Below are 14,202 nucleotides of genomic sequence, written 5' to 3'. Positions count from 1 at the left end.
GGGCAGGCAGGGTTAGTGGGTTATTTTTCCCAAAGAAGAGTGCTGCTGGGTCCCAGCCCTCTCTCAGTTCTTTGGAAATGCCCACATTTCCCTGGTTTGTATTGGTGGCTCTCAAGCGACCTGGTAAACACAGCCCTTTCCAAGCTGTGCAAGCACAAAAAGGTGGGTCAGAGTCTGCAGCATTTATAGGAAAAATATGGGGATGACAGTTCCAACTTTCAAATTATTCACCAGAAAGTAGGTCTGCTCCTGGCTTTCTCAGGAATTACTTTGCCTCCCACAAATAAGCATCCCTAGCCCCTTCTCAGAGCATTGACTAAACCAGCACTGGGTATTATATAAATAGGAATTATTGAAATAATGACTAGACTATAGTAAAGTGTAAAATTCCTCTACCAAGACAACCCATTGAAGTGAGTGATTCCATTTTTCACCCTAAAGATCTCATGGGAAGAGTCATGAACACATTCATATTTGCTCCTTCCATTCTGAGCCAAGAAATGCGGAAACATCTCCACATGGAAAGGCAGCACTTCTGCAGAAAGCAAACCCAACTTCTTCCTGGTTCAGCTCGAGAGACTCGGAAATACACTGATCAAAAGGCAGAGAGCAGTTTGCACCTCCCCTTTGGTCTGCACAAATGACAGATATTTTTTGTGGGTGGTTTGTGTCTTTCACTTTTTAGTTTCCAGGAGAGGAAGGAGTCCCCTTGTTCAGGAATGTGCTGGAGACATTTGGGGAGTGTGAAGAAGGGCAGGGTTCTCAAATCATGATGGTATTTTTTTTGTGATCCAAAACACCTTAACATTAAACCCCCGTCTTGGGTCCATCCCTGTTGCGGCTGGAGGGATCTTCCTACAGCTTTCCTTGATTTTTGGCAATTTATTCTGAGTTCAGGGTAACTAAAACCTCACAGTTTGCATGGAGGAGAAACCCTAATAAAAGTGAAGGTGTGAATGCTGATGGTGTTTCCTGCTTCCCTTCTCCCTCTGGGAAACTGAGGGCAAACTAACTCCTGACCTTAGGATGTCCAGAAGAGGGATTTGACCCTTCTCCAGCACCATCCCAGTGAGCTTGTTGAACACATAAAAGCAATGATGTTGCTCCTCAGAAGTCAATGATTTTATCAGTCCTCTCACTTAAGAAATGATCGATTTTCTCATATTACCAGGATAAAATCTAGGCTGCAATATGTAGGTCATGAACTCATCTTTCTCCACCTTCCTTGTCTCCAGGCACAGTAAAACCAGAATTAATGGCAACAATAATAAACTGCTTTGGAGTTTAACGATTATTCATTAGCAGGAGTACATCAGTTCTGCAGTCTCCTCTCTCCTCAGATGCCGGACACTCTGGGCTGCTCTGCTTATATTTGAGAGAAACAATCAATGAGCACCGTGCAGGCCTGGCCTTCTGGGCTGTTAACCTCTCCATTACTCAGTTAGGAACAGTCCCCTTGGCTTCAGCTGAATCTGTGTGCCAAAAGAAAAGCTCACACCACCAAACGTATCCTTGAGGGTGAGCACAGCACCAGACTGCATCTCCTGGGAGCAGCAGCATCCTGGACAGCAGGAATTGCTGGTGACAAGAGGACACCTGGGGCATGTCCCTCACCACCTTCATCTTCCAGCACACAGACAAAGCTGAGAAGCCATGTCCATATCCTAAAACCTTCCTGGGACCCTGGGAGATCAGAGTGGGGCAAGAACAGGGCTGAGAAGTCACCACACCTCTGTGTTATAAAAAGTGAACGAGGCCAAATTTCAGGGATAGAAAAAGGCTCTCATTTATTAAAACACAAGCCGGGGAGAACTGAGGATCCGGGATAACCCCAGATCCCCACACAACAGCTCAAAGGAGGAACAAAAGAACCGAACTGAACAGAACTAACCACAACAGAAAAAGAAGTGAACTGAACAGAAACCACCCCCCCCCTTTTTTATAGGCATCCCTGGTCCAGGATTGGTGGGTTTTGGATCCGTGCACCGATTGGTGGAATTTGGGCACTTTGATTGGTCCTTATCGATGTTCATTTTGGACCAATCATTTCTCCAGGGCATCGAGTGATTGGTTGGTGCTCCGGCCCAATCACTCTCGGAATTGTCCACCCTCTGCCCCCACCAAGTCCTGGACTCCTTCCCTTCCCCCACAGCAGATAACTCCCCCTTTTCCCTTCCCCCACAACAAGTAACTCCCCATTCCCCAAACATTTTAACAACAAACTCATAACATCTGCAGGGTCCTTCCTCCACCATCCAGCGACTTGGGCAAGAACCAAAGGGAGGGCTGAGACCTCAGGAGGCAGCAGGAAGAGCTCCAGCAACTTCAGCAGCACTAATATTTCACTGGGAGGGACTTGAACAGCCTGTGGCCCTGTGACTCAAGTGCTTCATCCAGGCCTGAGGCTCATCCTCTGAGCAGAACATCTCACCTGATTCCAGAACTCTCCTCTCTTCTGTTGGGCTGCACACCAAGGCAGGGAGAGCGTCCTGCTGGTGGAGGGCTCTCTCCCTTCTCTCTTTTTGGCTCTGAATATAATTCATCCAAGCTTTTATGAGGCAATTCACGTCCAGATTTCATTAGAAGTGGAAGGTCCTTTTATTTCCTCAGTGTATTCAGCATACAGAGAACTGGTGCTCTGGTTAATTTTATTTCTTTGTTTTCTGTGTTTTAATAATGATCTCCCCAGTCCCATTCAGCACTGAAAAGGTGAGGGAGATGGAGAGATATGAGTAGTTGGAACAATGTAATCATGTACTGCAGACAGAGAAATACTGGTTAAAGTGAAGTGTAATGAATATATGACTGAGGCAGAGACATAAACGACTGCTTTAAGTACAAAATCTAATTTATTTGCTCACTTCTCAGGTATGGGAATGCACTCTCAAAAAAAAAAAAAAAAAAACCAAAAAAAAAAACCCCAAAAACCAAAACCAAAACCCGATACGATTTCAAGAAGAAAGTAAAATTATATCAAAACTTACTTTTATAAAAATATTCCAGATATAGCTTTGGACCACACTCTATGTATGTGTGTTGTTTTATATTTACTAGCTTTTTGAAACCAAACAAAACAAAGACTTAGCAGGACAACAACAAAAAAATCTTCCTGTGACACAGAGTATTTGTGTGTGGGAGACAGTAGGAAGTGACACACAGCTCCAAGCTCACACAGGCCAAGGCTGGTCCTTCTGGTATTTCTTTTATTCCCCAGCTGAGATCTCCCTGTTCCTGCAGCTGCCTGATGGAGGATGTCAAACCAAAGACACTTCCACCACCCACTGCACCACTCCTCCTGAGCAGAGGATTTTTCCAAGTGCATCCAACCAGATTGGAACACCAGGCAGGCTCAGGGATGGCTGTCTGGGGTTCATGGAAAAGCAGCCAGGCTTTGTAAGCCTAGATTAAAACCCAGGGAGGGATTCAGCTCCATTTTAGCATCATTCCTTTATCTGATACTCACAGTCTGCATGTCATTAAGTGAATGTGTTTTGGTTTCTGGGGGATGCACACAGTGCAGGCATTGAGAGACTCAGCAGTGAGTGCTTCCTACAGACCACGTAATAGGAAAATTAAAATCTGCCTGTGCTGAACGTGGAACCCCCCCTGGCAGGGTCAAGGAAATTAATTTTAAATAAATGGGGTTAAACACCAAAGAATCTCCTTCTTGTTTGGGCTGGGGATTTTTTCCCACAAAAAATCATGCTACCAGCAGCACCTCTACAACAGGATTTTTTATTTTTTTTTTTAAACACTGGGACAGGTTGTCCAGAAAAGCTGTTGATGAGCCATCCCTGGAAACAGACACAGTCAGGTTGGATGGAGCTTTAAACAACCTGATGTCCCTGCTTGTTGCAGGGGGTTGAAACTAGAAGACTTTTAGTGGTCCCTTCCAACTCAAACAATTCTATGATTTTTATGAAATTTCAGAAGCCTCACCTTGGCCCAGCTGAAAATGTAAAGGTTGCTACAGAGCAGGCTGGAAAGGTTCCCATCTTTCCCTGAAAACCTGTGTATTGCTGCCAGTGAGCAGCATGCAGCTTTCAGCATGTTCCTAAGGAAACAACAGAGGTGTACCCAGGTGGTGAGGGGTGTGGCAGGGCCCCACTGCAGTTTTGGGGTCCTGGGGACCAAGGGCCCTCAGAGAGCCCCACAGCTCATTAAGGTCCGTGTTGAATCCAACCTGAGGTCAGCCCTGCTGCTCCAGCTCCTCCTGGAGGGGGAGAGGTCTGGATGCTCCATTCCAGTCCTGCTTCTGCAAGTGTTGACAGGCACCATTTCTCTTGCTTTTGAACCAAATGCCAAAACCTCCTTGGAGACCTCCCCTGAGTTTTTACCCTCATTTTCGCTGCCCACACCTTCCTGCACCCACCTCACCCAGAAGCTGAGCAGGAGCACCATTTTTAACAAGATGCTGCAGACACAGCAGAGTAATTAATCTCAACAGCAAGTGCTGTCCACTTTTTCCAGGTAATTCATTTAAAGTGGGAAGTTAATTCCATTCAATGGAGCTGCCCTTCAATGCTTAAAGAGAGACACAGGCTTTGAACATCCCCAAGTGAAGGGGTTCTGGCACAAACCTTCCTCCTCCTCCTCTATCTGCCCTGACCCCTGCATCCCTGGGGAATGCCACATGCCAGAGCTGTGTGGTCCTCCCTCTCAAAGCTGATTAGCCAGAGCTGGAGAGTTCAGGGGGCTGAGAGCACCAGCGTCCTGGCGCTGACGTTTGATCGCCGGCAGCTGCCCGTGCTCCCAATTAGCCTGCAAACGCTTCCTCTGGCTCACAAATACTTTCAAAAATGAAATTTGATGAAAAGCCGCCTGCATTGCCATTCTTCAACCCTCTCTGCCATATCAAAGCCTTTGAGAGTATCTGAGGACAACTTTTACAGCCGAGAAGGGCCCATTTGAGCACTGGCTCATTAGCACTGGCGGCTGTGCTGCCCACGGAGATGCAGAGCATCCATCAGCCCACTTACCAGGAGCACTCCTGAACACCAGCAAGTGTGTTAGGCTGGGAAGTCACCTCTGAGGCAGCCACCGAAGGGTTTTTCAAGCAGAAAGGTCACCCAACTCATCTGTTTCTAGAGGAGCTGATTAGAGCCACACGTTTCGGGAGCTGTGGCACCCCGCAGCAGGTCCATTCCCTGGCTCTTTTCTCTCCCTCTGCTCACAGTAATGATCTGCAGCTCCTCACAGGGGGCTCAGCAGGGGAGGACAGCAGCAGCACTTATTTTAATAAATAACATTCATGAGCTGGCTTTCCAGGCTGCAGCTTGGTGAGGGATGTCACGAACATCGGGGAGGAAAGATTGAGAGAGGCCCTGGCACAGGCTGCCCAGAGAAGGTGTGGCTGCCCCATCCCTGGAAGTGTCCAAGGCAAGGCTGGGCAGAGCTTGGAGCAGTCTGGGATAGTGGAAGGTGTCCCTGCCCATGGCAGGGGGTGGAAGAGGGTGAGCTTTAAGGTTCTGCAGGATAAGGCTGGTTGTGCCTCCTCAATCTTCTCTCTGACAAGTTAACATAAAAAACATCACTTGGGGCATTTCCCTGAGCAGTGATTCCAGCCTAAGGTCCCAGGTTTCTGGCAGGGCTGGTGTATTTCAAGGTGTGTTTCTGCACTGAGGAGGTTTTGGGGCAGTTCTGCTCAGTTTTAGTGGATTTTCCAGGACTGGCTGCACTCTGGGCTCTAAGTGACCACAGCAGATCTGCTCCAGATGCTGCTCAGGCCAAGGTCCCTAGAAGGGAGAAATCATCAACAATGTGTTTGCACCATAGTTAGGAAAAGCATTTGCACTGGGAAAACAGAAGGAATGTCTTTAGTTGTTATCTCTGCAATTTAACATGACTGTTAGAAATACCTGATGAAAATAGAACCAGAAACATTGGCAAGCCTATCTTCCTCCAAAACCAAAATACAGCACAGCATTAACCCTGCTTTAATGGATGAGCTCAAAAAAAGGCTGAAGGGGGAGGAAAATTCTGAGAATAACACCTTTCCTTTTTTTGTGTTTCCCCTTTCAAAACAGCTCCTTTTTTCTCCAATATGTTTATTTTGCATTATTGTTTCTCATGTAACTGTGAAGAAATTAAATACTTGAAAACACAACAAAACATATAAATTAAACCAAATGTTTTGATTAATGCAAACCCACTGGCATTTTTTCTCCTGAATAATTTAAAAATTAAGCTGAGAAAAACCAATTCCTTGTCTGAGAAGCCTCTGTAAAAGGGAATGTTTGGTATTTTGCAGCACTTCTGTTAAGTGCTGGACTGGTGTCAGCATCTCATTCTTTTAACACTTAGAACAATTTTAACCCACCCACACTCCAGCTCTGAATTACTTAGGAAAAGATGTCTTTCTAGACCTTCTCTGTAGTCCCCCAGCAAGGGGACTGATTGTACTTATCATTTCTTATCTAGGATAAAAATACTGTATTTAAATAATAGTGACAGTGTCCACAATATGTATACCTTCAAAGCAAAGTTGGGCCATATTTTGTCCTCCATCCCTCATTCTTGCATCATAAAAATGTAAGGGATTTCTCTTGTATGGAAATAATCTGATCTTGAAAAGAAAATTAATGTAACTTCCATGGGTGACCCTTTCTCTTGTTCAGCAGGCTTTTGTTAGGGAAGACAATTCCTCCATACAGCTACATTAAAATAAACAGAAAAACAAAACAAGTTATCTTTTTCTGAATGTTTTAAGATGTCATTTTAATGAGTCTGCCTTTTCTGTTAGTGCTAGAAATAAAACATTCACTGTGAGGAAAATGTAAATATTGTCCCACAGGCAGAACGAGCAACCAGAGGCAGACAGAGAGAAGCTGCATTGGGTGTCACAGACTGCCTGCAGCTGGATTTCCTATCCCAAGGCCAACATGTCTGCAGTGTGGAACAGGGCCACCTTCCTGACCCATTCTTGGACTCAAATGGAGCCCTGAAGCCTTTGAGCACATCATCAGAGTCACAGAGGTGATCCCATGCACTCACAGTGAGGTTTGCACACAGACTGGATGGGAACTTGTAGAGTGCAAATACCAAGCCAAGCTGGGCCCAATTCCTGCTCAGTTGATGGAGGCAGAGGTTTGGCAGTGTTTGAGCTGTGTTCAGCACATGGTTTACTTGGGCTGGCTCCCTGGGGGAAATCTACTGAGCAGCAGCTGCTCAGCTCATCTCTCCTGGGAGGGCTGCTCAGGGACACAGGAATGGTAGGAGGAGACACAAAATCCCCTCCACCTCAGAGACATTCTGTCTTAAACTTCTGCCTCAGGGCTTTCTGCACATTCTGGATCTTCTCTGTGATCACAGTGTCACTGAGGTGATCCCCAAACTTCTGCTTCAGCAGCACCCTGATGATTTTGATGCAGCGTTCGTCCATCATGGGCTTCGCCTCGCGGAAGGTATTGCCCCTGCGCCCCGTGATGGAGTGGCTCTGGATGTAGTCAGAGGTGAAGAGTTTGTAGAGCAGAGTCTTGCAGGCTGTGCTGATTTTCTGGTCAAACCTGATGGTCTCTTTGAGCTGCTCCTTGGTGTAGCCATTGAAGAGCTCCACCACTTCACACGGCTGTCGGTGGGGCTCCTCCTGGAAGGACAGGGATTCCAGCCTCTGCACCTTCTTCTTCAGAGAGAGGACGTCCTGTTGGAGGTCCAACACCATCCTTTCCAGCTGTTCCATCTTCTCCACCCTGAAAAATTAAAGTTGATTGTGTAAAGGCAAGAAGATACCATGTCCTCACTGTGGATGTCACTCCTCCACCCAAGCAGTGATTAAATGCCTTCTGCCAACAGGGCAGGACAAGTCCTCTGACAGAGCATCAACCCTTCCATTTAATCCTGGGTGAGGAATAAGGGAGGAGAGACAAATGACATGGTCTGGACTTTTCAGCACTCAGGAATGTTCAGTTTAACCCTCAACTCCCCCTTGGCATGCATACATGGAGACTTCAATGCTCAATTTTCTTCTCAGTTGTAAGGAAAGACATAAAGCTTGTCTTGCAGGTCCCAAGACAGACATATTTGTGGTATTAAACAAGAGACTTGTGGGAAATGACAATACAAGAACCATAACTTGAATTTTTTTTTGCACCCATTTCTTTGCAAGAAAACTGTCCCTAGCATCACTTTATCACTGGATACTGGCCATCAAAGTAATGAGCAATAAAACAAGGAATACACAACCATGTTTTGATTGTTATAGGCAAGAGCTGTGTAGTTTCTGCACTGTTTTAGAGCCTTCTTGCATCTCTAAACCCAAGCCCTACAATCAGAAACACCTGGCTCAATTGTAAAGAGACTCAGCAACTTTGAAGTTTAAAATTGCCCCACGTTGTCACCTATCTGTGATCTCACTGCTCACTCTTCTAGTGAGGAGGAGAACACATTGCCTTCTTTTGCTAATTACCTTTCCACCCCACCAGGACTGAAATTTTTGTGAGCCCTCTCAAAGCCATCCATCTCTTGCAAAGCATCAATCTTTCGCTCCTCACGGCTGGAAGAAACAAGCAAGTTAAACAGCACTGCTGCAAACAGCTTTGTGCTCATCTTCAAATTCATTCCTGAGGAGAATTATCTGAAACTCAAAGCAAAGTCAATTCTGGTTTCATTTGCAACAAGAATAAATTAGACTGAGAAGGAACATGAGGGGTTCTTCATGTGAACAAACTCTTGTGCATCCCCTGGCACACAGATATGGGGACCTCCCACTGACCCACCATGGAATCAGGACTTCAGAGCACAGGCTCATTTCTCTGCTGTATGTGCCCACACAAACTCTTATAATCTTCTGTGCTTTGGATTTAACCTCCATGAGCATCTACTCAAAGCAAGCACTGGCAGAGAATGAAGACAGAGCGGGCAGAAATCAATATGTGTGGTGTGAAACATTCAAGCTCCTTACTGTGCTTTCAGGTGTTACCTGCTCAGACAGATCTGCTGCTGGCACGGGGACAAGATGCCATCTGACTTCCTCTTCATTGGAAGGGCAACATAATCTGCAGCAGGGGTGGGAGACAAACTGAAGAATCAGCTGTTGAAAAGGTCCTGAACCCCTCTGTCTCCAGAACAGATTATCTAAGCACCCCTGCTAGATTGCATGGCAACACGTTATTCCATTTGCATAACAGTGATCCAGACAGGCTCTCCAGGACTGATCAATGGGGATTTGTTGTTAGAAAAAGGTGGCATCTCAAGGGCTTCTGTTCCCAGTGCAAATGATATGGTGGGGGCAAGGCAAGCAGAGCCAGCTTGTCTCCAGATGCTGCTGTTAGTCAGCAGGCAAATAAGACAGTAGCATATTTACATAAGTGCATTTAATGGGTGTAGAAGTGGGTGGAAAAATAGGGAAATAAGCAAATCTAGAAGGTTTGACTAATGGAGACACAGAGCTTTTGGGAATTTCAGTTATTCAGGCAGTCATTCATTCAGATTGTCTTTTGGTTAGGGGGGAGAGAACTGCCAGCCCAGGAGACAGAGCAGAGACCATACACAGCATCTCCCCTTAGACAGCCCTCCTGGAATAGATCTCCCAGGTGGAAAAGACCAGGAAATGCCATCTCTAACCTCTGCAGCCCTGAGACAAAGCCCATACAGCCCCAGAGCAAAGCAGAGGTTTTCTGGCTGCTCTGCAAGTCCCCATCCCACCCTGTGACTCAGGACCAGGCAGCAGAGCCAGAACTCAAGGTTACCTCTGGCAGCTGGACCAGCCCTGTCCTCTTCACTCTGGGAAGTCCCTGGCCCTGGCATGGCCATGGTGATGAAGGTGGAAGGAGGTGTGAAGGCACTGGCTGGGTGGGGGGGAGCTGCCAGTGAGCGGGGGCTCCCTGCCATGCTTCCCAGGACATGCCTGTCCTTGAGGATGGAGGAGCTGCTGGCATCATGGGGCAGGCTGGCCTCAGCCACCCTCAGCACTGGCTTTGCAGGACAGGTCCTGTCACTGGGGGGTTTCCTAGATGCATTCCCTGGGGTCCATTTTGGAAAGGTTTTCCTGGATTTTTTTGGTGGGGACGGCATCATGCTGTGGACAGCTGGTTCTTCTTCTGAAAGGAAGGGAGATACTCAGGATGTGCAATGGGGCAGCAAACTTCCACTCCCACTCAGTGCTCTGGTACACTGATTGTAGTGATGTGAAATTTATGATGGGACTACAACATGCTCACCATCCTCCCACCTGAAAAACCCCATGGAAATAGAAAGGTGCAATGTTTAAAAGCCCTTACTCACTTAACTTCTCCAGGAGCTGTCGATCTTCCAGCAGCTTCTTCTCCAAAATACCTTTATGCTCTGTAGCAAGAGAAGATCTTGGAGCACTAAACTCCTTCGTGGAAGGTTGCTCCTGAGCAGCCCCAAATTGCAAACCCAGGCCAGGGGGGTGTCACTTACCACTGATGCCTTCCACCACTCCCCAGTAGAGCCCACTGAAGCCAGGGCAGCGGGCCAGGACCTGCTCCCCCACGGAGTAGAGGTGGAAAGGCTTGCGGGGCTCCTTGATGTTCTCCATGCTGATGACCCGGCTGCCGTCGGGCCAGCTGATGAGCACATAGAGCTTGGCTGACATCAGGGCTGCCCACCTGGAGCAGAGGGACAGGATGGGAATGTCACCACAGGGGTTTGGGCTCTCCTGGGGGTGGGAGTGTTCACAAGCTGTGCTTTACCCAGGGCAGCACAACCTGCAGATATAAAATATTTGGCACTGCATTTTCTCTGCCAGTTATTTCTCTGTTCCCATTCTCACCCCTCTGAGCTTGCCTCATCCTAAAGCCCTTTGCTGGGAGACTGTCTTGGGTCTGGTGAGCACAGCACCACATGCCAAGTGTCCTCTGCAGTGACAGCCATGCCAGGTCTCACCTGGCATCAGGCAGCCCTCACAGCTGACACTTTGAGCAGATGCTGAACAAGGCACTGAGCAGACACAGACTGGTTCCTCTGCCCCTGTGAACCATCACAGCTCAAAGAACTTCACTGGATCTACAGCACTTTGCTCCAGTGCAGGGCTGTGTCTATGTGATATCAAGGCAGTGCAGAGAAGAGACTCAGAAAGACCCAGGGGTATTCCAGGAAATTATCGTTCCTTTGCCTGCACAAATATTTCCCCCAGTAAACATCAAAATGCTTTGATAAGAGAACAGAAAATTCCCTTCATTTCACCCATGGGGAAACTGAGGCACAGGGCAGTGATAGATATGTCTAAGGCAGTCAGGCAACAAAGCTGCAAGGAGCTGGATCCGAAGTCCTGGCCCAGGGCTCTGCCCACTGAGCTTTCTCTTTCTGCCCCTGGAGCTGCAGACTTCAATCACTGGAGAAACTGGAGAGCCAGGCTGGTGAGGATTTCCAAAATCTCCCGTGCCAGAGGAGCAGCTGAGGAGCAGAGGGCTGCTGAGCTCAGGAGCAGTTTCTTTCTAGCTCCTAAGGGCCCTGGCAGCATCACCCCAGTCCTGCCTGCTCTGCTTGGCAGCAGGATTTGGCAGAAGGGTGCTGGGGACAGTGCTGAGCCCATGTGCTGGGCACCAGGCGAAGAATGGCCATGGTGTCCAAAGATGGGAGGGAGCTGGGACAGAATAGGCAGCTAGGACCCAGTTTATTCCAGTTTCTTGTTTTATCTCTACACCCCCATTAAAGTCCTTCCTGGATTTGATTCCTCCCACTTGGAAGGTTCAAGTTCACTGTGGAGAACTTTCTCCATCCCTACCTCAGCCACCATCAGCTGCAGCAAAGCTCCCTGCAGGAACCATAATTCTCCCCAAACCTGCCAGTCTGCCCTGCTGGCACAGTCTCACACCTGCTTTTCTCCAACCCTTTTCTCCTGACTGATACACACCCTGGCATTGATTTTTTTATCAGTAAGCACCACATACAAAATATCTGTGTGCCTGTCTCCCCACATCCCCTTCCCTGCAGCAGGCAGCTGCCCCCAGCCCTCTCCCAAACACAGGGAAGGCTACAGAACAGAAACTGGATAAATGCATAGCTGAGCCCTCTCCCTCTCAGAAACAGAGCTCCACATTCCAGACAGCAAACAACCCCAGCCCAGACAGCTCTCTGGAGGGGTTTTCCTTTAACATTTAAAGAAAACACACTCATCTTCCTTCCCCAAACCAGTTGTTCATTTACCCTTATGAATGCAACAAAATTACACAAAATCACAAACAGAGAGAGAAAAAAAAAAAAAAAAAAAAGAGAGATCACAATCCTGATAGCAACAGAGCTGCTCCTTGCCTGGTTAGCACTGCTCCAGGTGTTGAGTCGTGCAAGATGTCTCCTGTCTCTCCAGGTCTCTGCTGCCTGTTCCAGGAGAGGAGGTGATCGGACACTTCCTTGCCTTGGGCTTGTCCCTTCACCACAGGTCCTTGTCAGGTCTCCTTTGTCTGGCTTGGAAAGCTCCCACCTGCTGTCCCCACTGCAAAGAAAAAAAAAAAAGAGCTTTTGCTTTCTTTTTTCCTGCTTGTTTTGTTTCAGCATTATTATTCCTGTTCGTTTCCCATATACATATATTATTTTTTTCCTTAGCTTGTTTCAGGTCTGTTTCTTACAGGGAGAGAGAGCAGAAGAGAAGAGAAAAAGCCTTGGGTTTTTTGGAGCATGAATAAACCTTGCATTTCCATGAGTTATTCATGAATAATTCATGAAAATGCATGATTAATTCAGGTTCATGAATTATTCAGGAATAATTCTCGAACATTCCTGGTTAATTCATGCTCACACAGCGAGTGAGTCAGGCTCTAGGGCTTGGAGAATTCCTTTCTCCCTGAGACAGGAGAAGAGGCTTAGAGAAGCTGCATTGTGCACTTGCTGTTTACTGCCTCTGAGAAGAGAACATATTTAGGGCCCTTTCTGAAACAAGGACTTGAAGAAAATTGAAATGCCTGCAGCCTCCTGCCCACGGAGGAATAACACAGCACCAAAAGAAAAAAAAAAAAAAAAGAGAGAGAGAAAGAAATTGGACTTGCTCACAGAGGAAAACCTGGCAGCAAGTTTTATCCCCTTTCAAAGCATCTCTCTACCCCCACCTCCCTGGTTACATCTCACTGCTTCAGTTTTTACCTGCTGTGCAAAAAGAAAGACATCCGCATGGGTTTCTGCTTGAGGAGTCAAAAGGAATTCCCATTCCCCTGCCCATCTGTCCCTCTGTGTGTGTGCACAGTGTCTTCTCCCAGGTAGAGGACAAGAGGAAACAGCCTCAGGTTGCACCAGTGCAGGCTTAGAGTGGATATTAGGAAAATACCTCACCAAAAGGGTTGTCCAGCACTGGCACAGGCTTCCCAGGGCACTGGGGTCACCATCTCTGGGGGTGGATGTGGAACCTGGGGACATGGTTTAGTGGTGAGCTTGGCAGTGCTGGGAAAATGGTTGGACTCCATGAACTTTGAGAGCTCTTCCAAGCTACACAATTCTTGCAAAGCTCCTTGACTCAGTGTCCCAGCCAGGGTGAGCACTGTTTGTGGCACTGGGCTCAGCACATCAGGCCTGGTGCTCACACCAGTGCAGACATCCAGCTGGCCATGCACATCTCTGTGTTCTCCCAAAAACACCACTGCTCAGCCCCCAACACTGGGCTTTTTATCCCTACTGCTTGGAGGATCACATGGCATGGCAAAGGATGGATCCCATGGATCCAACCTGCCACGATCCAGCCTGGACACCAGCAGGGGAAGGTGCAGTGCATTGTCTGCACAACCCAACCAGCCATCCTACCCCAGTCACTGGATGAGCTGGAAAAATAGGTGGGGAGTGACTCCAAACAGCACTGTCTGGTTTATCTTAGCCAAAAACAGCACTGGAGGTTGTTGGGATAAAGGGAGAATTCACATGCTCAGTTAGACATATTAGAAAAGGACCTTGATCAGATTGACAAAGTAAGAAAAATTCTGCATCCCTGATCTGCAATATTTACAGCTAAAAAATACACCTGTGAGCCCAGGTAAGAGCAGATGTTCATTAGAGAGCTGGTTGGGATTAGGTAACAAACAGATATGAATAGAAAAGCAGCAGTATGTGACTTCTGTGCAGTTCTGAATGACGTTGCTCAAGACTGAGAGCTGCATAGTAATAAAAAATGGAAAAGCAATGATGAGAAAAATAATAGAGCTACACAACAATGGAGAGGAGATTGGATTCTGGTTTGAGGCAGGACTCGGCTCCAAAAAAAATCTGCCAGGGAAGAGGGCTGGCTTAAACTGGCATTGTTTGCTTTCCTTTGAAGAACAA

The 14,202-nt window shown here is 47.3% G+C and overlaps 1 protein-coding gene across 4 annotated transcripts; it reads right to left on the bottom strand.

The window, feature by feature from the left end:
• Positions 1-5,813: 5,813 nt before the first annotated feature.
• Positions 5,814-12,589, bottom strand: LOC108962472 (uncharacterized). Of its 4 annotated transcripts, XM_050982268.1 has the most exons (8): positions 12,528-12,589; positions 12,214-12,394; positions 10,381-10,568; positions 10,222-10,281; positions 9,687-10,037; positions 8,918-8,993; positions 8,405-8,491; positions 5,814-7,688 (listed from the first exon to the last, which is right to left on the bottom strand). In XM_050982268.1, the coding sequence occupies exons 3-8, from the start codon at positions 10,553-10,555 to the stop codon at positions 7,241-7,243; spliced, it is 1,197 nt and encodes a 398-aa protein (XP_050838225.1). In that variant the 5' UTR covers positions 10,556-10,568; positions 12,214-12,394; positions 12,528-12,589; the 3' UTR covers positions 5,814-7,240. The 4 variants fall into 4 exon arrangements, with proteins under 4 accessions (XP_050838225.1, XP_030089577.1, XP_050838226.1 ...); XM_030233717.2 differs by lacking the exon at positions 12,528-12,589 and having other exon boundaries at positions 12,214-12,521; XM_050982269.1 differs by lacking the exon at positions 12,528-12,589 and having other exon boundaries at positions 9,687-10,034; positions 12,214-12,521.
• Positions 12,590-14,202: the final 1,613 nt, after the last annotated feature.

The sequence above is a fragment of the Serinus canaria genome, chromosome 20, assembly GCF_022539315.1.
Source record: "Serinus canaria isolate serCan28SL12 chromosome 20, serCan2020, whole genome shotgun sequence".
NCBI classification, from domain to species: Eukaryota; Metazoa; Chordata; class Aves; order Passeriformes; family Fringillidae; genus Serinus; species Serinus canaria.
The sequence above is the reverse complement of the archived record's forward strand: the minus strand, read 5'-3'. Positions and strand labels throughout refer to the sequence as shown.

Bases quoted from the DNA above. Each gene is read 5' to 3' on its own strand.
- LOC108962472 (XM_050982268.1), bottom strand. From the start codon at position 10,555: ATGTCAGCCAAGCTCTATGTGCTCATCAGCTGGCCCGACGGCAGCCGG. The intron at 10,038-10,221 runs GTGAGTAAGGGC...CCTTCCTTTCAG, and splicing joins ACAGCTCCTGGAGAAGTTAA to AAGAAGAACCAGCTGTCCAC. The intron at 8,994-9,686 runs GTAACCTTGAGT...CCCCTGCTGCAG, and splicing joins GGCTGGTCCAGCTGCCAGAG to ATTATGTTGCCCTTCCAATG.